The 26,364-nt window shown below is 34.2% G+C and overlaps 1 protein-coding gene across 5 annotated transcripts in view; it reads right to left on the reverse strand.

Annotated features, from left to right (window-relative positions):
• The window catches only part of USP25 (ubiquitin specific peptidase 25), a 160,853-nt gene that overhangs the window by 59,125 nt on the left and 75,364 nt on the right, over window positions 1-26,364 (reverse strand). For all 5 annotated transcript variants that reach the window (XM_070367620.1, XM_005898177.2, XM_070367615.1 and 2 more), the window contains 6 exons: window positions 19,890-20,027; window positions 17,294-17,370; window positions 11,539-11,612; window positions 6,785-6,933; window positions 703-830; window positions 260-355 (listed from right to left, as the gene is read on the reverse strand). In XM_070367620.1, the coding sequence (XP_070223721.1) occupies window positions 260-355; window positions 703-830; window positions 6,785-6,933; window positions 11,539-11,612; window positions 17,294-17,370; window positions 19,890-20,027 (662 nt within the window). The remainder of the gene's footprint in view (window positions 1-259; window positions 356-702; window positions 831-6,784; window positions 6,934-11,538; window positions 11,613-17,293; window positions 17,371-19,889; window positions 20,028-26,364) is intronic.

A 26,364-nucleotide genomic window follows, 5' to 3' on the forward strand; every position in this document is an offset into this window, starting at 1 on the left:
TTACTTCAGTCGTGTCTGACTCTGTGTGACCCCATAGATGGCAACCCACCAGGCTCCCCCGTCCCTGGGATTCTCTAGGCAAGAACACTGGAGTGGGTTGCCATTTCCTTCTCCAATTCAAGCAAAATATCCATCCAGAATGATTATCTATATGTAGGATCACAAATCATTCAAAGTGAATTTTAAATTAAAACTCTAAGCAGACATTAAGAATATGAGTTCCTATAGTTAGTTCATAATTTCATAAAAGTTTCAATACCTTTCAAGTCTTTGTTGTAATACTGTGAGGTAATCTTTTAGTCTCTTGATCTCTTCCCTCTTAATTCTTGTTATTTCTCTGTTTCTATGCATGTATCTATCAGGAAAAAGAAATACAGGAATTATCAGTATTTCCAAACAAGAAACAGATACAATATTAAGTCTAGCCACCACCACAGAAGATTAACTCATCTAAAATTTTGTAATAAAACATTAGAGAATACAAATTAATATTTTTCCTTATAACATTATTCCCAGTAACTACACTTTTCTAAATAAAAACAGAACTCCATTTTCCTTGACAAATGGTACTAGAAACATTATGCAAAAAGTAAAACTTTAAAATTTAAAGAAATTAAGCAAAAATTTTCTCTAAGAACAATAACTCTTTACTTGGATACTACATTGTTTCAAAACTAAATCGTGCTGTATACCAAGCCATACCTGTCCAGATATAAAACTTGAGGAAATTCTAATTTATTGTGAATTTTTTCTGGTCTTCCCAGTGCCTGATTAAATTCAAATCTTGACAATTCAAATGTTAACACAGGTGGGAGTTCAGTAAACCAATGCTGAAAGAAAACAAGAAAAAATCTTAACACGACCCTTTTATTTCCTCCACTACAATTTCAGGCACAGAATGTTCGTTAGCAGTGGCATTTTTACATGCATCATCATAACGCTAACATCACAAATAACTGGGTATGCAATTTAGTTAAAACTCAACTTCTTCCTAAACGTATTTCACACCTTTTGAAAATTCCAATAGGATAACACACAGGAAAGAGAAAAATCTTCTGATGATTCTTCTTCATTGGTAATTCTTTACATTAGAATTTTGAACCCAAAGTGAAAAACACTCAATGAAAGTATGGCTTCGTATCTCAATTTTTCTGGCTTCTTCAATCTTATGTCACAGTTATTACCAGGAATGACACATATACTTAATATAATCAACCACATTGTCAAAAACCTGTGAGGAAGCTACTTGTAATATACAAAAGAAAAAAAAAATTTATAGCATAAAAGATCACAATTCTCAGGATAAAGCTAGAAACTAATACTTCCTTGTTTTAAATTTAATGTTCCGACTAGAATTTTGGCACATTTAAGAAAGAGATCAATTACTATCAAATACAGCATTTACTTTAAAAATTACTAGTGCTTAAAGATTTGAATGCCTGCTTGCTATGAGGCAACTCTTCCACACTTTGGCAACTGTTCAATTAAGCCAAAAATGCAACAGAACTTCAGAATTATTTTAACAAACAGATTCAAGCTTTACATAAACCATATTTATTTAAAGAGAAAGAAAAATGAAAAAACTTGTGAATCAACAAATAAAGAAGTATAAAATAATGTAACAAGTATTTTTTAAATGTTTATTTTAAGCTGTGCAGTGTCTTTCTGTAAAAAGAAGGCATACTATATTGCAGCATACTATATTATTTACGGTATTTTCAAGGGCCACAAAATGTCACCACATAAATTTCAATAAGCCCAGTATACTAATTTAAACATCCAAGAGAGGAAAAAAAAGCAGGAAAATGCACATTTGGCAAATTGAATATGATTTTGTAAGTTGCTACTTTTCACTAAACAAAATCAGTTAAAGTAAATGGTTATTCAAAACTATTTCATACTTCCCTGGCAGCCCAGTGGTTAAGACTCACAGGTCTAGGGTTTAATCCCTAGTCAGAGAACTAAGATTCCACATGCCACACAGCTTAGCTACAAAAAAAAAAAAATGCTAATGATTACTTGAATTGAGATTTCCTGAGTTGGAGTTGGTTGATCTACTGATAGCTGAAGTTGAAGTAATTTGTTTTATATGGATATTATCTGAAACTGACATGAGAAAGTTATTAAAGATCTAATATTAGAAATATCCCTTAAGTTTTAAAATTTCTTGAGCAAAGTTTGCCTATTTGCTTTGGCAAGGTGTTTTTTTGTTTGTTTGTTTTTATCAGTTGGTTTTAATCAACACCTAAAGTTACTATTAAGAATTAAAATATACTCCACACATATCACAAGGGAAAGTTTTGATGTCTTAGGATGATACTCTCTATTCAACTTCATAATACTCGAAAAGTAGATTTCAAACACTGTTACCTTCATTTTTCCTTGCAATGGTTTAAATGTTACTATTTAAAATTAAAGATAACTATTAAGGTATGCTTACTGTTTAGCTTTAAATAATGAACATACTTAATTCATGGAAATCTACAATGGCCAACAGAAATGAAATGACCCAATCTGGTCATATGCTTTTCTGTAAACCATAAACAGTCCAGGAAGTAGGTTCCATATCTTATGAAAGAATGTTCATAATATGTTATGTCTCTGTGTAGATTTGTTTAATCTAACAGCAATGACAGTTTTTTTCTACTACAGGATTTTCCTACTACATGGTTTCACTTTTTCATTTTAATGCTGCTCAGGACAAGAAGAGATAGCCAGATATTCCCTAAATTCGTTAAAAAAAAATATTACAGGTGTGTTGAGCTCTGTGATTTTAGATTATAAGTACAGCAGTATATAAAAGAGAATTTTAAATAATATAAAACAAGACATTTTTTTCCTTTCAAAATATTTTTCCATTTAGTAAAACCTATACTTAATTCTCTGATAAGCCATGAGTTTTGTGAAACACAGGTCACTAAAGGTAAAAATGATGCTTATATTCTCTATATCTCAAAACACGTATCATCATTATTGCTAGTATTATTACTACATTATAAAATTAACGGACAGGGGTAATAGATTTTTGCAGTTAGTAAAAAAGAACTTAGATTATCAGTACTGGCAACAAAAGTACTCCTGAATTTACTCTAAATATAAATCTGACCTGTTAAAATATTTTCCAGAGAGAATGTAGTCATTTTTATAAGTTAATAGCATATTCTTCTATTAATATGATTTAACTATCTTGCTTTTGTGAGATTACATTTATATTGGGGGGGGGAGAATAAGAAAAAACAGACCTATTACTGCAAATTCCCTATAGAACATCAAACAAAGCTAGGATGTAACTAAGCCTTAGAGGAGAAAACTTCCAATTCGAATTCAAAACTCAATTTCAGTCATTTGACTGTCTTCACTCCTTTGCCCTATTTATTTCCTATATAATACCTACATATATCTAATACAACACATGTAGGTATTATTTCTGCAATGTAGTTTTTAGCTAAAGCTCTATAAAATTTCTCTCAGCATTTTGACTATAACTTGTACAACCATGAAGGGAAATTTGGCAGTACTTACACTTCTAAACGGGAGAAGGCAATGGCAACCCACTCCAGTACTCTTGCCTGGAAAATCCCACGGACAGAGAAGCCTGGTAGGCTGCAGTCCACGGGGTCGCTAGGAGTTGTACACAACTGAGTGACTTCACTTTCAATTTTCACTTTCATGCACTGGAGAAGGAAATGGCAACCCACTCCAGTATTCTTGCCTGGAGAATCCCAGGGATGGGGGAGCCTGGTAGGCTGCCATCTATGGGGTCGCACAGAGTCGGACACGACTGAAGCGACTTAGCAGCAGCAGCAGCAGCAGCAGCAGCACACACTTCTAAATGAGTATGCCCTGTGACCTAAAGATTCCATTCCTAACTATCCTTCATTCCAAAGTGCACAAGGTTATTTATAGAAAGACATTCTTTGAAATAATTCTTTATCCAATAGTTTCACAGAAGAATTAAATCAATTTAATTTCATAAATACTAGCTATGGTGATACTATGCAGGTTCTAAAAAGAATGATGTAAAGCTATATATTGACATGGAAGGATGTTCACAATATACTGGTAAGTAAAAAACAATGCAAGTCTCAAAACAGTATGAACAAATACAAACATCTATATGTATACATCCAAAAGGATGTATATCATAGAACTAGTAGTGAATACCTACACCAGAAGTGAGATATTTACTCCTTGAAATTCTTTCTCACCAACAAGCAACCAAAAAATAGTTCCAGGTTTCTTGGAGAGATTAACTCATCTATAAATGGCATACCATTTAATTAAAAGTTATGATTTAGAAAAAAATTTGGAAGTAATTATTTTACATATAGTCATTTTTAATTTATTCAGTTGATTCTTGGTATGTCATTAAAGAAATGTAAATTCTTATAGCCCACTGAATGTTTTACCATAGCAATTCTGGAGACTAGAGGTCTTCCTATATTAGTTGGCCACAGCTGTTTTGCAAAAAAATATTTTTTAAAAAAATGTTGGCTGCATCAAAGTAAAATCAATAATTTTTATTAAATAATAGCATAAGAAATAAAAGGTATTAACATCAGGGGTTATGCCAATTTAGAAACAAGCCTAAAATGCTACTCATTGGTGTTCATAGAGAAATAAAATAGGTTTTTCTGAAGGACACAATGGAATGAAACTATTATTTAAGGGCGTTACTAAAAACTTTTAAGATATTCTACTCTGGTCAGTGATAGTCACTTAAAACTAGGCTGACTTATTAAAACTACCATGTCCAGTAAATCCAGGCAACTGAACCAGGAATCACAGGTAATCATATGAGCTATTATTGAGGAACTAGCTATTATTCAGTTCCTATTATCTTAGGAACTGAATTTAGAGACTAGAGAAGATGATAAGCCACTGTATACCTTAGGCTAGGTGGGAAAATCTAGGCAGAAAATATATACTGCAGGATAGGGCAGTCAGAGTACGAAGCCAAAGACAGAGAACAAACTAAATCTTCTAAAAAATAAATGATGACATTCAGAATCAATGTAAGAAAAATATTTTCAAAAGCTAGGAATATGAAATATTATTTACTTTTTATTACATTATTTACCAATAAATCATGTTTCATTTATAAGCTACTGTAACATTTTAAGGAAAAGGCCATTCCTTCTCTCCCTGCACAAATCCACCATTCTTCTATCTAATAGCAAACAGACTGCACTTTACAAAGCTCTGTTTTCCTGTTCTACTTCAGGATCCTTGGAAAGTTCTAAAGTTTAAGGATCTGTTTCCCAATCAGTAAGATAAATAAGCTTAATTTAAGTAGTCTTAATTAAAGGTCTATTATCAGAGTCACCTGTGGAGCTCTGGCGCTCATGTACCATATCCCTTCCCTAGATTCTGATTTGATAGCTTTGAGGTAGAATCTAGGCATCTGCTGAGAATCAGTAAAGTAGACGATCTATGATGTAGACACATGATGTAGGCACACCTACCATTGGCTCAGTTGGTAAAGAACTTGCCTGCAGTGTAGGAGACATGGGTTCGATCCCTGGGTTGGGAAGATCCCCTGCAGGAGGGCATGGCAACCCACTCCAGTATTCTTGCCTGGGAAATCCCATGGACAGAGGAGCCGGCAGGCTACAGTCCATGGGGTCGCAAGAATTGGACATGACTTAGCAACTAAACCGCATATAGATAGAAAAACTATTTCAAATATTTTCTCTCTCAAAAAAAAAGAAAAAGGCAAAAAATAATAAATACTTATTTCCTTTTTGTTTGAATGTGTGAGGGGACACAAGGAGATGAGGATGGCATTAGAAATTACATCTTTTTTAAAAAGCACATAATTCAAATAAAAACAATTGATTCTCAAAGATATAAGAATCTAGTCCCTCTTTAGATAAACAGAGATGCAATCACTTAATAATTATTAAGTGCCTATTCAAAGATAAAAACCTTGGAAACTTTTTTAATATTACTGAGACGTTTCACTCAGTCAACACATATTATGTACTTTTATCTGCTGGTAACAGGGTTATAAGACAGAGACCATACTATTCAGGGGACAGAGTGGTGAATGGCACACACGAAGACCCCTACAGAGCTTACATCTAGACAGTTAGCAGCAACTGCTTAATGATGACTGATTTGGGAGCACATGATCCATCCTTTCATTTCTAATATTCTGGATGAACATATGGATGAAAGGATATACAGACGGAGCTAGAGAGATGAATCGAGAGATGAACATAGATTACAAGACAGAGGCCAGTGGAGACAGATAAATAGGTGTGTAATACCTATTTTAATTCTCTTTCTTGAGGAAGCAAGTTTTTCCATCTGTCTTTCAGGCAATTACACAGTAATTTTACAAGAAAAGGAGTGTGGTGTTGCCTCCTTGGGCCTGACACATTCCAACATATTTGATATATCAAATTTGATATTTGATATTCTAACATATCTCTATACAGAATACCACTCTAACATCAGTGTTTTCCTTCCTTACTTCTAGCACTAGCATGCTGTAATGGCTGGTACCTTGACTGAAAAAGTCTTAAAAGACTGAACAATGTCCTAAATGACGATTTTAACATAAAATTTTGAGAAAAACACTTTAAACGAAAAGTTAACGTAGATTATAGACTGTATTGACTCTGCAATTTTCCCCAAAATGTCTAAATTACCATAATTAAATTCAAAAACACTTTCTGATTATTCTCTCAATTATTAGGTAGCTATACAGTTAGAGCCTTAACTTCACAACACTGTAGAAGACACTTATAGGGAAGGGGAATGAAGATGCTAAACTCACCTCTTGACCAGATTTTCCTGAATTTTCTGAATGTAAAGACTCAATTTCTCCTTCAATCATAGCAGCTTCTAGGCATTCATGTAGATCTTTAAATCCATTGACCTGAAGTGGGTACTGACCAAACATTTCAGTATTTTCAAATTTTTTACCTATAAGAGAGGAGAAATTCATATTCCTCAATATGGCCTTTTAGCTTCTAAAAAGTAAATAAATGTATATTTATCTCTTCAACCTAAAAACTATACCTGTTTATGTTTCAGACAAATAGATGGGGAAACAAATGTTTATGTTTCAGGCAAAGATGGGCAAACAATGGAAACAGTGACAGACTTTATTTTCCTAGGCTCCAAAATCTCTGTAGGTGGTGACTGCAGCCATGAAATTAAAAAAGACACTTGCTCCTTGGAAGAAAAGCAATGGCAAACCTAGATAGCATATTAAAAAGCAGAGACATTACTTTGCCTACAAAGGTCTGTATAGTCAAAGCTATGGTTTTTCCAGCAGTCATGTACAGATGTGAGAGTTGAACCATAAAGAATGCTGAGCATCAAAGAATTAATGCCTTCGAACTGCGGTGCTGGAAGAGTCTCCTGAGAGCCCCTTGGACTGCAAGGATATCAAACTAGTCCATTCTAAAGGAAATCAACCTTGAATATCCATTGGAAGGACTGATGCTGAAGCTGAAGCTCCAGTATTTTGGCCACTTGATGTGAAGAGCTGACTCACTGGAAAAGACCCTGATGCTGGAAAAGACTGAAGGCAGGAGGAGAAGGGGACAATAGAGGATGAGACGGTTGGATGGCAAAACTGACTCAATGGACATGAGTTTGAGCAAACTCCAGGAGATGGTGAAAGGGAAGCCTGGCATGCTGCAGTTCATGGGCCGCAAAAAGTTGGACATGACTGAGCAACTGAACAACATTTCAGACAACTGTAGTTACTATTGTTTTCCTACTGGCTTCTACATGCTTGTAAGTATATTCACACACAGCTATGCTATAGATATTAATTACACTCTCATATGTGTATATGTAATTATATTTGTGTATGTGTGTGTATATGTTTATTCTTTAAAAAAGTACCTTTTAAGGGCAAGATACTGTACTAACATTGAGAACATACATAGCAGCAAACAAAAGTTATAGGGTCTCTGAGCTGAGGAAACTTTTAGCCTCTTGGAAAAATGCAATATGCACATTAATTGCACATACAGCTATGAACAAATATTATTACAGATGTCAGAAAAGGTGTGGTGAGATAGAGTGCTGTGAGAAGACATGGAAGGGGAGCAAATCTAGACTTTAGGGCTGGAGAGAAAAGCAAGGAAGACTTCCACAGGAAAATGACATTCATGCTGAGACTGCAAAGGTGAATAGGAGGTGGCTAGGCCAGAATTGGAGAGCCAGAGTATCCCTGGCCAAGAACAGTACAGGCAGAAACTTTCAGGCTGCAGAGAATTTGGCATGTTTAAAGAATTAAGGGAAAGGAAGTATAGCTTAGGGGAGCAACATGGACATGACAATGAAGAGTTAGGTGGCAAAATCAAAACACAATTCTTAACCAAGTCTAGTAAGCCCTTGTTAAGGATTTTTTTCCTAGTATATTCTGACTATAATGGAAAACTGCTGCATAATTAAATATAGGAATAGAGGCTAAGATTTACATCTCAGAAAAATCCTTATGGTTTCTGTTAAGTGATAAGGCTGGTATGTGACTATACAGAATCCATCTATAAATAAAAGCAGAATGGAATTGGGAATTAATAATAAAAGTGTATAAAAACAGATGAAGTAACACATACACACATTTATAAATATATACAAAAGGAAACACCAATAGGACTTGATTGACTGGTTCATAGGCAGGATGGGGAATAGAAAAGAAAGAAAAGTACCAAGAATGATATTCAGATTTTAAGCATAAACAACTGAATTGATTTTTAAGTACTGAAAAGGGCACCAGTGAAGGAACAGTAGAGGATTTTTTTTTTTTTTTTTTCACTTTTGTGTTAAGGTAGCAGGGAAACCATTGGCTTAGAATGGCCCATGATATTTTATGTTGAGAAGAGCTAGGCATAAATAAGTCAGTAACTAAGACTGATGTGAAGCTATAAACTGAATAAGTAGTAGCTTATTCATAGCAGGAAATCAAGGGAGTAAATAAGATTGCCCAAGGAATTAGTAAACAAGAAGAGGAAGAGGATCTAAGCTGAGTCCCAAGGCTCTCTTACATTTAGATATAGAAAGAAACTACAAATATAATTCCTAAAAAGTATCAACAGAGGCAAGAGAAAGCCAAGATAATATGCTGCACTAGAAGCTAAAGAAGTATTTTCAACGAAAAAGCAGGTAAAAGGAGGAGGAGGAGGAGAAGGACCTGCAGTCAACAGCATTAATAGTTGATAAGAATTCAATGAGAATTGAGAGGGATCCAATGGACTTCCAATGGACTAACACATTTAGGAAATCAATAACCTTCAAAAGCCCCCTTTTAGAAGAGGTCTGGAGCCAGAAATAAAAATGGGATAGGTCAAATAAATGGAGAGATAGCAGATAAAAACAAGATCCTATCTTTAAATAAAGGAGATTATGTCTGAATAAGATTAACTGAAAAAGAACATGTGAAGGGATTTTTTTTTTTTTAATTTTAAAGATATGAAATACCAGATCATGTCTAAACATTGATGTGAACGACACAGTGAAAGGAAGAAGCGAAAGATACAGAAATAAAAGCAAGATAAAGGATAGAAAAAGACCTGAGAGAAAGCATGAAAAGATGAGATTCTTAGCACACACAGCCAACTGATATTAGACAAAATAATTCCTTTATTACCTGGAGTGACAAAGAAAAGAATGTGGTGGTGGTTGTAATGGATCCAGGTTGGGAAGCCTAAAGCTCATAAATCTGAGGAAGTCACTTTTAAGAACTATGATTAAAAAAAAAAAATTATAAGCACAAAATTAGATCCATGGCCTTAGCCAGGATCCACAGTTAGGTTTCATAAATTTCAATGTAAATCTATGAAATCTGAGGTAAGGACTTTTTCAGAAAATGAAGAGACAAAGAAATTATATTAAACATAGAGAAACTGGAAATTGCTATTGCAGAAAATGGGAAAGAAGACAGGGATGAAGACAGACAAAGATGAGTGCCAGGGAGGGTTACGGGATTGGGACTAGTGAAGCTCAGAGTCACTGCAACTTCATGATACACTACAATTAGCCCATTTGAGTGATTTCCTCCTAACAACAGTCAGGTTCTCGGTACACGCAGAGAGAAGAACATAATTCCACGAGGGCCAGAGACTAGTCAGAGAGGGGGTACCAGAAGGGAAAGGGGAAAAAGAGTTTCAGCAATGTATAAGGAGGATCATAATGGACAAGGAAGGAAAGGAAAAGGCTGAGAACAGAATGGAGGGATCAACGGCCTGGAAGTTCTGGTAGAGTTGAATGAACTTATGCAACAGAGGACTTTAGTAAACAAACTGAAAATTACCCTACCTCAGAGTCACTAGTCTAAAAAAATGCACTAGGAAGATATATGTAAAAATGACAAGAAAGTGCTCTAAAATATATTGTTAACAAAGCAAATACACAGTTCACCTGGAAATGCACCGAAATTACATTTATACAGCACAGCAACATTGAAACAACATACCAAAACCAAGTACAAAGACTTCAACACTGATGGAGAAATGTTAATAATTCCTTCTAAGAATCCACGTAATAAAGATAGACGTGCTCATGACCTGTACAATATTATCAACAATGCACAGTCACAAACTGATTAGAGCTCCTCAACTTCTACAGATAGTGTTCTACTTCAAATAAAAACTAGTATGACAGTATGGACATCCTAAATAGGAATACAATTCACTATATAAAATATCCCACTCTTTATATAATGAATATTTAGCATTTGAGGCAAACAAAATGTACTGACAGCTCAGTATAACCTTTAGCGCATCTAAATCCCAAGTTAGTCTCTGCCTTTTTCCAAATCTCAAACTATAAAATCACATTCAAACAAAACTTCATGGCAATCCATCACTTAAGATCTTCAAGAAAAAGCAAATCCCCGAACTTTCAAAAGTTGATCCATAGGACCATTTGGGAAAGATAGTTTTTCAAAAATGCATGCTTTGAAACTTAAGTGATTTTATTACTTGACATATATTTTATGAGTCAGTTTTCCTGCCCTGTTAGGAAAACCAAAGAGTAACTCTTTAGGCTGGATTTTGACTAATAAGAATATTACCACTTTTAACTGATTTTTTTAAAGATAAGAGTACAAATCTTCCTTGAAAACTATATTCTAAAGAATTTTATAATCACCCCCTAAATGGGAACTATGCTAAATTGCTAAGTATAGCTTTTAACTTGCATAGACATGAAACCCTCAAAAACAGTGATCATCATAGCAAGCTCAGCATTAAACTCCAATATTATTTTTTAAAAGGGCACCAACTGCCACCTTAACAATTCACAGTATCACAGAACTTTTCCCAAGGAAACAACATCAGATCAACATTAACTGAGTATTAATTAGCATGTGATAATATACTCTGCACTTTCCTTTATGCATGTAATTCTTTGCTTTCTATATAAATGATTAGCATTAGCAATGTTAACAGAAACCACCAGACATAGGAAGTCAAATTAAAAACCATTTCACAAATAAAGTCACTATGTGACAAAGGACCTAACAATGAATAATATCTCAGTTGTAGTAAAGAAGTAAATATGCAACTATACCTTCAAGCACTCCCACAGCTAGGAATCTTCCATAGAACAACTCTACCATGGGGTTCTTTGGCTTGTCTTCATCCCTAAAAATCACATTAAAATTATAAATGTGACTACAATTTTTAATTTTTAAAACTGCAATAGAGAAAACATTAAAAGAACAATAATAGATGCCAAGACAGTAACGTTTATGTGGTCATTATGTGTTTGGCTCTGCTATTTAGTGTTGAGCCAAGATACTTAAATTTATTCTCTTTCTTCACATGTCAACTGAGGATATTAAACTCACAAAGCTGCTGTAAGGGTTAAAAACTATGTGGGACCTCACTGTAAGAAGATACGAACCTAGTTTGTATTCACAAAGTGCCTGATCATTTCATTATCATGTAGGGCTTTTAGTCATACAATACATGCTTATTTGGACTTGCTGAGAAGGAGGAAAAACCACTCTTGCACACTGGCCATTACCAGTGAAATAAAAAAATACCAGTTTTGAATCAAGTAGCTAAAGAGGTACGCCAATCTTTTGTCAAGTTTCATGTTGCTGGTAAAATTAGGCATCTGTGAATTTTCCAAATTCTTTAACATATAAATTTGTTTTCTTTTTTTTTTTTTTTGGCCTGAAGCAAGTAGAAATTTTTAACTTTGTCTTTAATATTTTGTACCCTGTGATCTAAAAACACAAAGTTTATCTTGGCTTTGGTATATAAAAGTATGTTTTATCCACAACTGTACAGAGACTTTTTCTTCATAAATTTTGTGTTTAAATTAATAAAACTGATTTACTTTTTAAAAAGAGAGAAAGATACTATTTGTCTCTTGATGTGTTACATGCACCCCCATTTAAACCATAAAACAACTGGAGGGAAATACTTCACTTAAGCCTTCCAACAATTCTGAGGTAGCATGGTGGTTATTAGTGCTGTACAAAAAGATTTCCAGCCTTCTACTTTCAGATACATAGTAAGAAGCACTTTCCGATCTACTTTCTATTTAAATTTGAAAAAAAAAAAAAAAACCTGAATTGTGATAAAATACACACAATATAAAATATACCATCTTAACCATCTTTAAGTGTACAGTTCTGCAGTGTTAAGTATATTCACAACTGTTGTGGAACCAACCTCTAGAACTAATTTCAGCTTGAGAAACCGATTAAACAATTCCACATTCCTTCCTCCCATCAGGCCCTGGTAACCGCCATTCCAACTTTCTGTTTCTTTGAAAGTGACAACTCTAAACACATCGTATAAGTGAAATACAGTGGTTGTCTTTTTGTGACCAGTTTATTTCACTCAGCACCATGTTTTCAAGGTTCATCCATGTTGTAGCATCAGAGTTTCCTTACTTGCTAAGGATATTCCATTGTATATGTATACCACATTTGTATTTCCATTCATCCATGGACATAATCAGTGACTTTCAACATTTGTCATCGTGAAGAATGCTGCTATGAACATGAGTGTGCAACATCTCTTTGAGACCTTGCCATAAATGCTTTTGGATTTAAATTTAGCAGTGGAATTGCTGGATCATCACGTGGTTAATTTTTGCTGTTCCATCTTTATAAATGCAATTGACAAACAATTGTAAGATACTCGAAGTATACAACATAATGATTTGATGTATGTATACACTGTGAAAGGAGTCCCTCTATCAGATGATAATTCTACTATTAATTTTTTAAAGGAATAACCATAATGTTTTCCACAGCAGCTGCACCATTTTACATTTCCATCAACAGTGCAAAAAAGTTTCAATTTTTTTCACATTTCAATACTTGGTTATTTTCTTTCTTTCTTTTTTTTTTTTTGTCATTGTTGTTTTTATGCTTTGCACAACAAAATGTGAGTGGAGGTAATGTGTGTCATTTCTGGTCTGTAACTTTGAGAGCCAATATATTTTTCATTGATGTGGTGATCCCAGAAGGCTGGGATGAGATGAAGCCTCTGTCATCTGATATGGGGAAGAGGAAGAACAGAAAGACTGTCACTCTTGATGTAAAAGTCCACGAATCTTTAGACATAAAGATTAGTACCTCCATTTTCATGCATCATACTCCCGTTTACTGGGTTGGTCAAAAAGTTTGTTCGGGTTTTTCTGTGATATCTTACAGAACTTTTTGGCTAACCCAACAGAAAAACAACATTCCTGGATTCTCTCCTTATTTTCACACACATATTACACAGAAAGAGCAATGACGTACCAGGTTGATGTCTTTGACAGAAGAAACTGTGTAAGAGCAGCTGTACTAATTCTGAATGCTCTTTCCAAGTATCTTATCAATTCTTTGTATCTAAATTTTGGTCTTCTCTCCACTGACCTGCAGGATGCACTGACCTTCCCTAAGGAATCAGGCTGACAAATTTTCCAGAAATTCTTTACCCTGTCCTTCTTTGCAAACTCTCAGAGGTCTTATTCTTTACTGTGCATTTAATCTTTGAATCTCAGGGACCCAGACTGTTGTTATCAACAAAAGTGCAAGGAACACAAGTGAAGACCAGTTTAAAACACCTGAGACTTCTATAATAGAAATGATATATCCACCACTTGTATGAAGAAAAGATAGACTGACGCGAATATCACAAATATCAAAGGCCAAAAGACATCATCAAAGAAAACTTGTATCAGGGACACCGCAGCCTCAGGAATCAGGTTGGTACAGAAAGAGTTCAAAGATGTAGAGCAACTGATACAGTACTCAGTGCTTCCCAATCTTTTAAACTTTAAAAAGTTTTAGCTCCATAAAGAGTAAAGCAAAAACAAAACTACTGAGAAATAAATGAGAAGCGCTTCAAGTAAGGCTTGTGATTTCAGATGAAATAGGAAAGTTCTAGATTCTTTTAAAACAGTTTTAGAGAAAGGAAAGAGAAAACTTGTTAGTTCAGTTCCGTTTAGTCGCTCAGTTGTGTGTGACTCTTTGCGACCCCATGGACTGCAGCACTCCAGGACTCCCTGACTATAACCAACTCCCGGAGTTACTCAAACTTATGTCCATTGAGTCGATGACGTCATCTAACCATCTCATCCTCTGTCCTCCCCTTCTCCTCCTGCTTTCAATCTTTCCCAACACGAGGGTCTTTCCAAATGAGTCAGCTCTTCACATCAGGTGGCCAAAGTACTGGAGTTTCAGCTTCAGCATCAGTCAGTCATTCCAATGAACATTCAGGACTGATTTCCTTTAGGATGGACTGGTTGGATCTCCTTGCAGTCCAAGGGACTCTCAAGAGTCTTCTCCAACACCACAGTTCAAAAGCATCAATTCTTCGGCGCTCAGCTTTCTTTAGAGTCCAACTCTCACATCCATACATGACTACTGGAAAAACCATAGCCTTGACTAGATGGACCTTTGTTGGCAAAGTAATGTCTCTGCTTTCTAATATGCTGTCTAGGTTGGTCATAACTTTCCTTCCAAGGAGTAAGCATCTTTTTATTTATGGCTGCAGTCACCACCTGCAGTGATTTTAGAGCCCCCAAAACAAAGTCTGCCACTGTTTCCACTGTTTCCCAATCTATTTCCCATGAAGTGATGGGACCAGATGCCATGATCTTTGTTTTCTGAATGTTGAGCTTTAAGCAAACTTTTTGACTCTCCTCTTTCACATTCATCAAGAGGCTCTCTAGTTCTTCTTTGCTTTCTGCCATAAGGGTGGTGTCATCTGCATATCTGAGGTTATTGATATTTCTCCCAGCAATCTTAACTCCAGCTTGTGCTTCTTCCAGCCCAGCGTTTCTCATGATGTACTCTGCACGTAAGTTAAATAAGCAGGGTGACAATATACAGCCTTGACATACTCCTTTCCCGATTTGGAACCAGTCTGTTGTTCCATGTCCAGTTCTAACTGTTGCTTCCTAACCTGCATACAGATTTCTCAAGAGGCAGGTCAGGTGGACTGGTATTCCCATCTCTTTCAGAATTTTCCACAGTTTATTGTGATCCACACAGTCAAAGGCTTAAGCACAGTCAATAAAGCAGAAATAGATGTTTTTCTGGAACTCTCTTGCTTTTTCGATGATCCAGCGCATGTTGGCAATTTGATCTTTGGTAACTTATTAGTTATTAGACCAGAAAAGTTGACACTCCAACCCAAAAAAATTTTTTAGAAGTAAAATGAGTAAAATAAGGGAAGATCTCCAAAACCAGAAAAGAATGATCCTTTCAGAAATAACCAGGATTCAGGAAACAGCCAAGTGGCAGTCTAGAGAGAGACAGCCATCAGGGAGCTGTGTTGAACAGAGGCTACTACATGAGGTGATTACAGAAAGTCTGGACAGATTTCAGAGGAGGAACTAGGGACTTCAGGGTAAAGTACTCAAAGAATTATAGAGATAACTCCAAAGAGACTCAGCTTCCATAGATGGGGATACAGATAGCATTCACACTCTGAGGAAATATGCTCAATAAATTTTGGGGGTTGGAACTCTAAGGAAAAGTACAAGGAACATGAATTTTACTAGAGAGGAGCCAGGATGGACAATTGCAGATAAAGTTCACACACAGGCTATCTCTTGGTCTGACAGGACAGAACCCTGGTGGACTTCTGCAACACAAAAGAGGTGAAGGTGGGCAATGCCTGTATGAATAATAAACTACTTGGGCACACTCCTAACTCATATTTCACTAACTCTCATTATGACAGACCTATTAAGACAGCATAGAGGGATAGGGCAGAAAACAAAGTCAAGCAACAAGAGAGAGAAGACACTTGGCCATCAAACAGAACTGGTTCCATACAAGGTAGAGGTTTAGAAGCAGGTTAAACTATTAAGAATTCAGCCAAGACCTCCTTAAAAAGAATGGGGGGAAAATGTAACTGCACCTTAAAGAACTATCCCATCCAAAAAAAAAAAAAAAAGAGCAGAAAGAAATATACTAAAGGCCTAGAACATTCAAAAGTTGAGAAAACAGCTTATCATAGACATGATGATCTTTACTGGAGCTGGAACTCAGGTTTCAGAAAGCATCAACAGCAGATTCAGTTCAGCATCAGGATGGGGAGATTTACCAAATGAAACTAACATAAAGAAAGAAAATACCTAGAAAGCAGGTTTCACAAGTCTAACCAATTTCATAGCAAAATGCTATGGTAGCAACCATTGTGGCATGAAAATATGTTATTAGAAAGATAGCTTATATTTAATGCAGCACTGAAGGCCAGTAAACTGACGTTTATAAGAAAACTGCAACTTAAGAATTTTGGTGAACAGAAAAGAAGAGTACCAGACCACAACTGTTAGCATCATAAACTTCTTAACATTCCAAAAAGGAAGCAGCTTTCAATGATACATTCTAAGTTTCCCACAACAGAATCTTTCCCTCAGATATTGTAGATTTAGTGCCATAATCTGGAGAGATTTCTTCCAACGTAAGTTTATAAGTAGTTGTCTAATAAAAAAAAAATTGGCCCTTAATGATAGACATCCTGGCAGAATTAAAACCATGATGATTTCCTCCATTTATGACATCATCCAAAGTTTCTGCTACAGTCTTTAGCAACAGTAACTTGAGTCTGGATTGAACTAAGAGCCAGGAACACTAGAGCTGGACTGAAAGCTAAAGGGTTGAAGCTTCACTTTTGTTTTAAACCTCAGCATTTGTGGCCACAAATTCAAAAAAGCTTATATACAGATAACATTTGGGTTTCCATACACTTATCTCAGATTCCTATTTCTCTGTTGACACGGAATACATGAGAGAAAAAAAAAAAAAAGTGTTATTTATCAATCTCCTAAACCCCATAAACTAAACTTCACAGTAACTTACGTCTCTTCTTCAGCTTTCATTTGGAAGGCATCTTCTAACCAATCTAATAATTTGTGTGTAAACTCACTCACGTCTTGCTGTGGGGGAAAAAAAAATGTCTTATTGATATTTGAGCCTACTAATGAAAACACTGCAACATAAAAGTTACAGCTAGTCTTTTCTAATGTATAATTAACTGACCCCTCACAAAGGTATCATATGAAATGTTTCACATCAAATGCAAGAAATATTTATAACTTAACAAGAACATAAAATCAGTATTTGAGAAAAACAAGTATTATATTCATAATTATGTGACTGAGTTTCACTTTAGGAAGAAAAAATATATATGTATATCTATTGATATATATAAAAACTCATACTCATGAATGAGATTTTTAAAAAGAGTTATTACCTCCCCCTAGAGTTCTCTAATGAATCTTTATATAACGAAGGTCCCACATTACCAAAGAGTTCTTCCTTATACAAAGATTTATTACTGGCTTCTCTCTTAGAAGGAATATGAGCTTTTAAACAATTCATTTTCTCAATTCAACTGTTACACACCACTTTTTAAGCCATATCTAATCTTACTAAGATATATGTTAACTTGGATAGGTTGAGTCTAATCAATAACTGACTCCCTGATTATCAAGGTCAACCACCTCTGAAGTTCAAACTGAGTCTCCAATCAGAACCAGCATAAGTTCACCTTCCACAATCCCTTCTGTTGGTTCTAGCTCACCTGACATAGTTACACAGGAGTAAAGCAATGGCAGTTGTACTCATAAACTACCATAAACTTCTTTCAACAAGACCTGGAATACAGCAAACAGGTTTGTATAGAACCTGCATGAAGAGTGGGGTTGAGAGGGAAGATAAAGCAAGTCTTACTATGACTGCCCAAAGACAGATAAGTAAGTGTAAGCAACTTGCTTTTATGAAAGTAGCCCTAAATATAAAACAAACTTACTGTTATACATTTCCACAGGTAGAAGTTTTTTGAAGAGCATCTAGGACAAGTGATTTACCTTTAAAATGTTGAAACTAAGGTCTAGGAAGCATAAATAAATCATTCCAAAGCCATATGAAGACAACCAAACTTAACACAAAAAGCTAGTTATAAACATCCATACCACCCGTAGTGGGTTAAATTGAGGCCTGTCAAAATATATGTCCACTTGGAACCTCAGAATGTGACTGTATTTGGAAGAAGTGTCTCTACAGATGTAAAGAAACTATGGATCTTAAGATGAGACCATTCTGGATTAAGACAGGCCCTAAATCCAGTGATGGGTACTCTTGTAAGAGGTGGGGGGTAGGGGGAAGGAGCAGGCGCACAGACATACGGGGGTAAGGTCATATCAACACAAAGAGACTGGAACCATAAGCCACGGAACACCAGGAATCACCAGATGGTGGAGGCAAGGAAGGATTATCTTTGAGGGCCACTGGAGCAAGCACGGCTCGTTCAGCCAACACCTTTATTTTGAACTTCTGGCTTCTAGAACTATGGGAGAATCATTCTCTGTTGCTTTGAAATCACTCAGTTTGTGGTCATTTGTTATGGCTGTCCTAACTAATATAGTACCTTAAAACGACTTGCCAGATTTTTCTATAATGTTACTTACCCTGCAAGGCTATATCTGACAAGAAAGAAAAAGGTTTCCTAGTTATCCAATGCTCTTCAGAAGAAAATGTCCGGGTGGGGAGGTAAAATTGAAAACAACAACAAACATAAGCAAATTCTGATAATGACCACCTTTTTTGTTCATTTATCTTTGCCATTAAAAGCATTTTTTAAAAAGCACAGGAAAAGCAGTGGCAAAATCAGACACCTTTCAGAATTCTCTGCCAAAGACCCTCTCCATACATCCAGAAAACAGATATATATGCAAGCACTACAACAACTACACTGCAAATGTAGTGGAATTTTTAAAATCTCAAGTATCCTCTTTATTTTCTGCCCATTACATTACTATCATCTTATTCAATATTGTTGCTATTATCCTCTGCTACTTTCTTTGCTTCTCTTCTGCTTTCCTTTAATTTCTCTAACTTCTCAAATTATATGTAAAAATGTTGGTATGTTTGTAGACATTTTCTACTTTTATAGGAAAATTTCCAATATTCTTTTTAATAAATTGATAAAAAGTAACCAAACAGCACTACATAAAGATTGGGAAATAAAAGAAACAGTGACAAAGTTAATACCATTCAGAAACATTGAGAAACCCTTTCTGAGTAGGAGTTTCTGCCAGCAAAAACAGGCATATCCAAAGCACATATACTATGCTGACACTGGGTTATCACACCTTGGTGAAGACTTTTAATTACACACTTATGAACATTTTTCATTTTATCTGTTACTTTCATTTAGTAATTTTAATTAAAATTACAGCTTGATTTATCATATACTATCAAGATCACTGTTTTTTAATTTAAAAGTAAATCTTCCAAATAATCATATTTTAAATGGTTCCAAATTATTCTTATAAAAATAAGAATTGTTTTGATAATAGAAATGTTATTTTCATTTATCTTTTAAAAACACTGCTTAAGGAAGAAAAAATTAAAATAAAAATAGATAATAAACAAATAAGCACAAAAAAGCTACCTGCTGGGAGTCATTTGATTTGAAAGCATCTTTAAGAATCTCAACTGCTCTTGATGGATCAACATATTTCCTTTTAGTACCAACAAGAAGTGCAAATAGATATCGAAGCTCACGCATAAAAGGCAAATTCCGATGCTCCTATTGAAAAAAAGAAAGAAAATTCTTAAGTGAAATTAAATTTTTTACTGGTAAAGGGATACTCATTTAAAAATTAACCAGAAATTTAACTAATATAGCTTAAGAATGAGTCCAGCATCATATTATAGAAAAAGAAGAGTGTTGGTTTCAGCTAGGAGTCAGAAAGGAGTCAAACATGGAAACAGCAGAGCATCTAGCTTAAGCTCACAATTTTAGCATAAATGCCATATATTCACAGCAAATCATGTCATTACCCAGCCAAGAATATCCTCATTTATGTCTGTTTATTATAATTCTTCCCATTCAGCAAAGCCCAGCTGCTGCTGAGAACAGCAATAACAAGAGCCAACATTCAATGAGTGTTTAATCACGTACCAGGCACTATTTAAGTACTTCACCCTCAATAAACCCATTTAAGCAAAAAATCCCTCCTCCACCATGAAGTCTTCCCAGGCCCCTCCAAGTCAATGATCTTGTCAAACTCCACATCAACTGAAATTAATGTTTTTCATTTAGGAATGAATCACTAACTGAAACTGTTATGTGATAATCCTAATTATCAGACTAACATTATCATCCTTCCAGGGTTCCTTTTGTAAGTTCACTTTTATTTTTTGATAAACTGTTAAGTTTCCCAAAGACAAGAATATCTGTATATCCTTCACAACTTTTTGCTACACAAAACAAGCATTCAATTCTTTCTGGTTGATTAAACCAAATACTCCAGATGGAACAAAAACAATCGAATATCATAAATAATTCATTTTAAAATAAGAAAATGTTTTATAAGATTGTAATTCACCTATCTTAGTGAAACATGATAACAAATCAGCCAAGTAGTTGTTATTATGGTTAGCTCTTGAAATAAAAATTTTAACAAAGCTTATATATACCATTTAAATATTAGAAAAAACTTTCAAGTTTGCAGTTTTGTGGGCATGTGTATGTGTGTACAGTTGATGCCCAGTATAATCAATTAATATAGAAACAGCTGCTCTCAAAATGCATCAAAAAAGGAGTCTTAAGAAATAGATGTAAGGAAACAAAACTGATTCCAAATATTTATCTGATTTAAAAACTACAAATCCACTACAGCAATCAGAAAGTACATAAAGTCTAACATAAAAATGCTAAGTTTTAGAAAACATTTAAAAAAACATGGATTTTATTTAAGCATAATAAATTCTATCATCTATGATAAAGAATAAATGCAAAAGTTTTAAATAAGATAAAAAAACTAATTCATGATTTTTCTGTGGTACTTACTATTTCACAACAAGGGTTTCAAGACTGTAAATACTAACAATTTTAATCCACAAAGTAATTTTCAGAAATACCCTTAATTTCTTGTGCTCAATCTCTTCATTTATCACTACACCTACAGCAAAAACAGCTTGAGACATTCCTTGCCAAGTAACAAGGATGAAAAAAAAGTGACTTTTGAAAATTAAGTGAAATTCTGCTAAGAAGTAAATGTGAAATGTTAAATACACTAATAAAACATTCTTTGCTCTTGGCCAATTTCAAAAGACAAAATTAGTGAATGCTGTTAAGACTAGCCACTATATGTGCCTAAATTATGAAAATATCACCACATATAGAAACTATTCAAACATGATTCTTTATCTTTTAACAGATTTACCAAGATATAACTGATGTACAATATACTGTATATTAGTGTAAAATTTTACAAGCTTCACATATGTATACATCCATGACTGTATCACCACAATCAGTATCTGCATATCACCCCAAAACTTTCTTCATCCCTCACTCCCCTCCCTAATCATTCCCAAGCAACCATGGTTACTCTGTATTTTCCAGAGATTTATATACATCAAAATTATATTCCATGTACTCATTTTAGTCTGCTTTCCTGCAATCAGCACAATTATTTTGACCTTCACTCGTATGTACAATACATTCCATTTTGTTGCTGAGTGGGATCCCACTGTGTGGGCAGAACACAACTTATTTATACATTAACCTGTTCCAGCTGCTGCAGATATTATTGGATGTGGCTTTGTGTGGACATATGCTCTCATTCCTTTTGAGTCAAGAACCGCAAGGAATTGGTGAGGCTGTATGGTATACGTTTTTAAGAAAAAAACAATTTTCCAAAGGCACTACATATACCAGTGAATATGTAAAATTTATATGGAAAATCAAGGGATATGGAACAGCCATAGCAGTTTTACATGTATGTAATATTTTACATATTCAGTGGTAGTGGAACGAAGTTCTAGGTCCACATTCTAGGTTCACATTCACACTTGGATATGGGCTGTATTTTTTAACTTTAGTTCTTCTAGTGGCATCTCTAGTTAAAATTTTCATTAGTCCTAATTTAGACCAGTAACATCAAGCATCTTTTAATGTAGTTATTTTCAATGTTTATCTTCTTTGGTGTTGCAATCTGTTGAGATAGGTTATTTGTCTTACTACTGAATTATACAAATTCTATATACATTTTACATATAATTCCCTTTTGTGACACATATTTTGTTATTATATTCTCCAAATCTGTGGTGTGCCTTTTTAATTAATCTGTATGAATTTTTCAAAAACAAACTTTTCATTTTGATGAAGTCCAATTTATTAAAGTTTCCTTGTTTAATCTGTGCCAGTTTGTTGTGGAACTTAAAAAATCTTTTCTTAATTCAGAACCCTAAAATTTTCTGTTTTATCCATGAATTTTTAAAGTTTCAGTTCTTTGTTTTAGGTCTATAGTTCATTACATTTTTTTTTTTTTCATATATAATGTCTTGTAGAGGCTGAAAAGTATTTTTCTTCCTATGACATCATTAGTTCAAAAGATTTTCCTTTGTTCACTGAATTTTTGGGGCAACTTTGATTAAAACCAATTGCCTCTATATGTATGTTATATTTCTGTACACTCTAGTGTCTCCTAATGATCTGTATGACTATCTTTTCACCAATAACATAGTGTCTTGATCACTGTAGCCTGATAATTTCTCCAACACTGCCTTTCTTTTTAAAACTGCTATGGCTATTCCATATCCCTTGATTTTCCATATAAATTTTACAATCTGCCAACTCCTATGAAAATGCCAACCAAAATTATAACTATATTGCACTCATTCCATAAGCTGGGGACAACTGATATCCTAATACTTACTTAGCTGATTCATAAACATAGTATATCTCTCTACTTCTTTAATTTTTCCCAGTGATCTTCTGTAGTTTTCTGTATCTTTTATCTACTTTCCCTCTAATATTCCACCTTTTATGCTCTTACATAATCATTTTTTAATTTATATCTCCAATTGTGTGTTGCTGGTACTAATAAATATAATTGATTTTTTAAATAATTTAGTTATTTGTTTTTGGCTGTGCCGGGCTTTGTTGCTGCATGGACTTTTCTCTAGTTGTGGCGAGTGGGGCTACTCTCCGGTTGCAGTGCACAGGCTCTAGGACATGTAAGCTCAGTAATTGGGGCACTGGGGCTTTGTTACTCTGCAGCATGTGCGATCTCCCAGATCAGAGACTGAACCCATGTCTCCTGCATTGGCAGGCAGATTCTTTACCACTGAGCCAACAGGGAAGCCTCTACAATTGATTTTTGCATGTTTGCCTCGTACCATGTAATACTGCTAAATGATCTGACCCCTTGATTCTAGCACCTATTTTTTGGTAGAGTACTTAGGATTTTCTAAATAGACAATCAGTCATATATACCAAAAGACAGCTTTGTTTCTTCCTTTCCAGTTTGTCTGCTTATTTCTTTTTCTTGCCATATAGCACTGGTTGAGATCACTAATGTTTAATAAAAACTTAGTGAGGCCTGACATCCTTGCTTGTCCCTGATCTTTGAAGAAAAGGATTGTCTTTCACTATTAATTATTATAAATATTTGCAGGTTTCTCATAAATGAGCTTCATCAAGATAAAAAGATTTCTTTCTATTCCTAGCTACTGAGAGACATTTTGCCATAAATAGATACTAGCTTTTGTCAAATTCTTTTTCTTCATCTATTGAGCTAGTCTTATGGCTTTTCTTGTCTAAATTGTTACTATGATGAATTATATTCATTTCCAAACACTAAACCAATCCTTCAGTCCTGAACAAATCCCACTTGTCAATGAGGTATAGTCCTTTACATGTATTGCATCGTTCAACTTGCCCCAATTCTGACAATTTTTCCTTCTATTATTCATAAGGAATATTGGTCTATAGTTTTCTTTTCTTGAAATATATATTTCTTCTTTTGGTTTCAGTGTAATGTTGGTCTCACAGGGTAAATTTGCAAGTTTTATTTCTTCAATTTTCTGAGAAAATTTGTAGAGAATTGGTATTATTTCTTCCTTAAATGCGTGGTATAACTCACCAATAAACTTTATTACTATTGATTTTATTTTTTGGTGCATAAGTTTGAAACTAAAAAATTATTTCTTTAATATAGAAATACACAGCTTATCTTTTCATCACTTACATTCAATAACCTTTGGCTTTCAAAATAATTGTCTGTTGTTTATAGTATTCCACTATTCTCTTTTACTGTCTGCAGAATATGCAGTGATGTGCACCTCTTTCATTTATTTTGGTTATTTGTTTCTTCTCTTTTCTTGTTCAGTCTACCTAGAAGTTTATCAGTTTTACCAATATTCTTAAGAAGTAGCCTGTGATTCCATTAATTTTTCTCTATTGTATCCCTGATGTCTATTTCATAGATTCATGCTCGTATCTTTATTACTCCTTTCTTCTGCTTTCAAATTAATGATCTTTTTTTCCTAACTTTCTGACATAATCTAATGCCACTAATTTGAAACTCTATTTTCTAATAAGGCATTTAGTTCATATATTTTCCATTAACCACTGCTTTTAACAACAGCTATCTAATTTTGATACATCATTTTAATTTTTATTCAGTTCAGAACACCCTGAAATTTCCATTTTGATTTGTTCATTGTTCCTGGGGTTATTTAGAAGTGTAAATAATTTCCAAATACTGTGGGGATTTTCTAGATATCTTTCTGTTGTTGATTTCTAACTTAATTTCACTGTGGTTGGAAAACATAATCTGTATGCCTTGAATCCCAAAAAATTTGCTAAAACTTGTAAATCCAGCTTCTGTTAAATCCTTCACGGCTAAAGACAAAAATTCCAGAATGCCTCTTTTTATTTTAAAATTCAAAACTCCCTCAGATATTTGCTTAATAATATATTTATGGTATTAACCCCAAATCATTTCCTTTTTATATGCTTCTCACTTCTAAGTAGAGAGAATATTGTTTATTTGAAAACATTCACCCTAAATCAAGGTTTTAAATAATATAACTTTATGATTAATAAGGTTATTAATTATATGACGATTACCTCTAAATATTATAAGCTTATGACTCTTTGTTTTGTCAACATTTAATATATGCTTTCCCATCAGTTCATGGCTTTTTAACCCAAAAGAGATTATGTGTGGGAATGGGGAAGGATGAGATGTTTACAGTGAGAATCTATCTTTAAATTTCTAATAATCTCCCAATTCTCCTAGACATTAAGATTACAAATAGCACAAATAAATATGGGTGTATAAAATTAGTTTCAACCTCTATAAGCAATAAACAAGTCTATTCAAATACAAATTGATATCAAAGACTTCATTTCATTCTATCATCAACAGACATATAATGCTTGCTGCAATTTTAAATTGCTAATAAAAAAATATCCTGCTCAATAGAAGTGAACCTTCAGTGTTTACTGCTACTCAGACTTTTCAGACTCAGTGTAGCAGTAAACACTAGATGAGTTTGCTATAAATTGATTATTAAATAATAAGTGACTTAAGGTTACACTGACACCTTTTTGAAACCTGTGCCTTTTATCACTTCAATTGAATTGAACTGTAACACTAATCAGTGGCTACCTCTAAATCTCACATGTTAGCTTCAAAGTTGTCAAGTTACAGTATGTATTGCTGTCATCATGTGAAATTAAAGAAATATCCAATTTATACAACAATCTTTTATAAAACTGCATTGTATTCTTATTGAGTGATTTTTCCCAATGGCAGTAATTATTATTAAAATTATTTTATTTTCTTAAACTAAAGGGATACCTAGACATGCAGACCCTTCCATTAAGAGAAATTTCCCTAGAAAGGTGTTAAAAGATTGGATTCATACATTTCTCTAGTATTCAGCTAAACATTCTCATGACCCCAAACTCTTGTACATAGGCATTGATATCACGATTGTTTTTCAAGTAAGATTATAAAACTAAGTAGCTCTTATTCAATTATTTAAAGAATAAAAGAAAGCTAAACTCTGTAAAGTACTAAAACCCAGGAACACAAAAGAGGTTAAGATACATATAGGGAAAA

The sequence above is a fragment of the Bos mutus genome, chromosome 1 (genome assembly GCF_027580195.1).
Source record: "Bos mutus isolate GX-2022 chromosome 1, NWIPB_WYAK_1.1, whole genome shotgun sequence".
Taxonomy (NCBI): Eukaryota; Metazoa; Chordata; class Mammalia; order Artiodactyla; family Bovidae; genus Bos; species Bos mutus.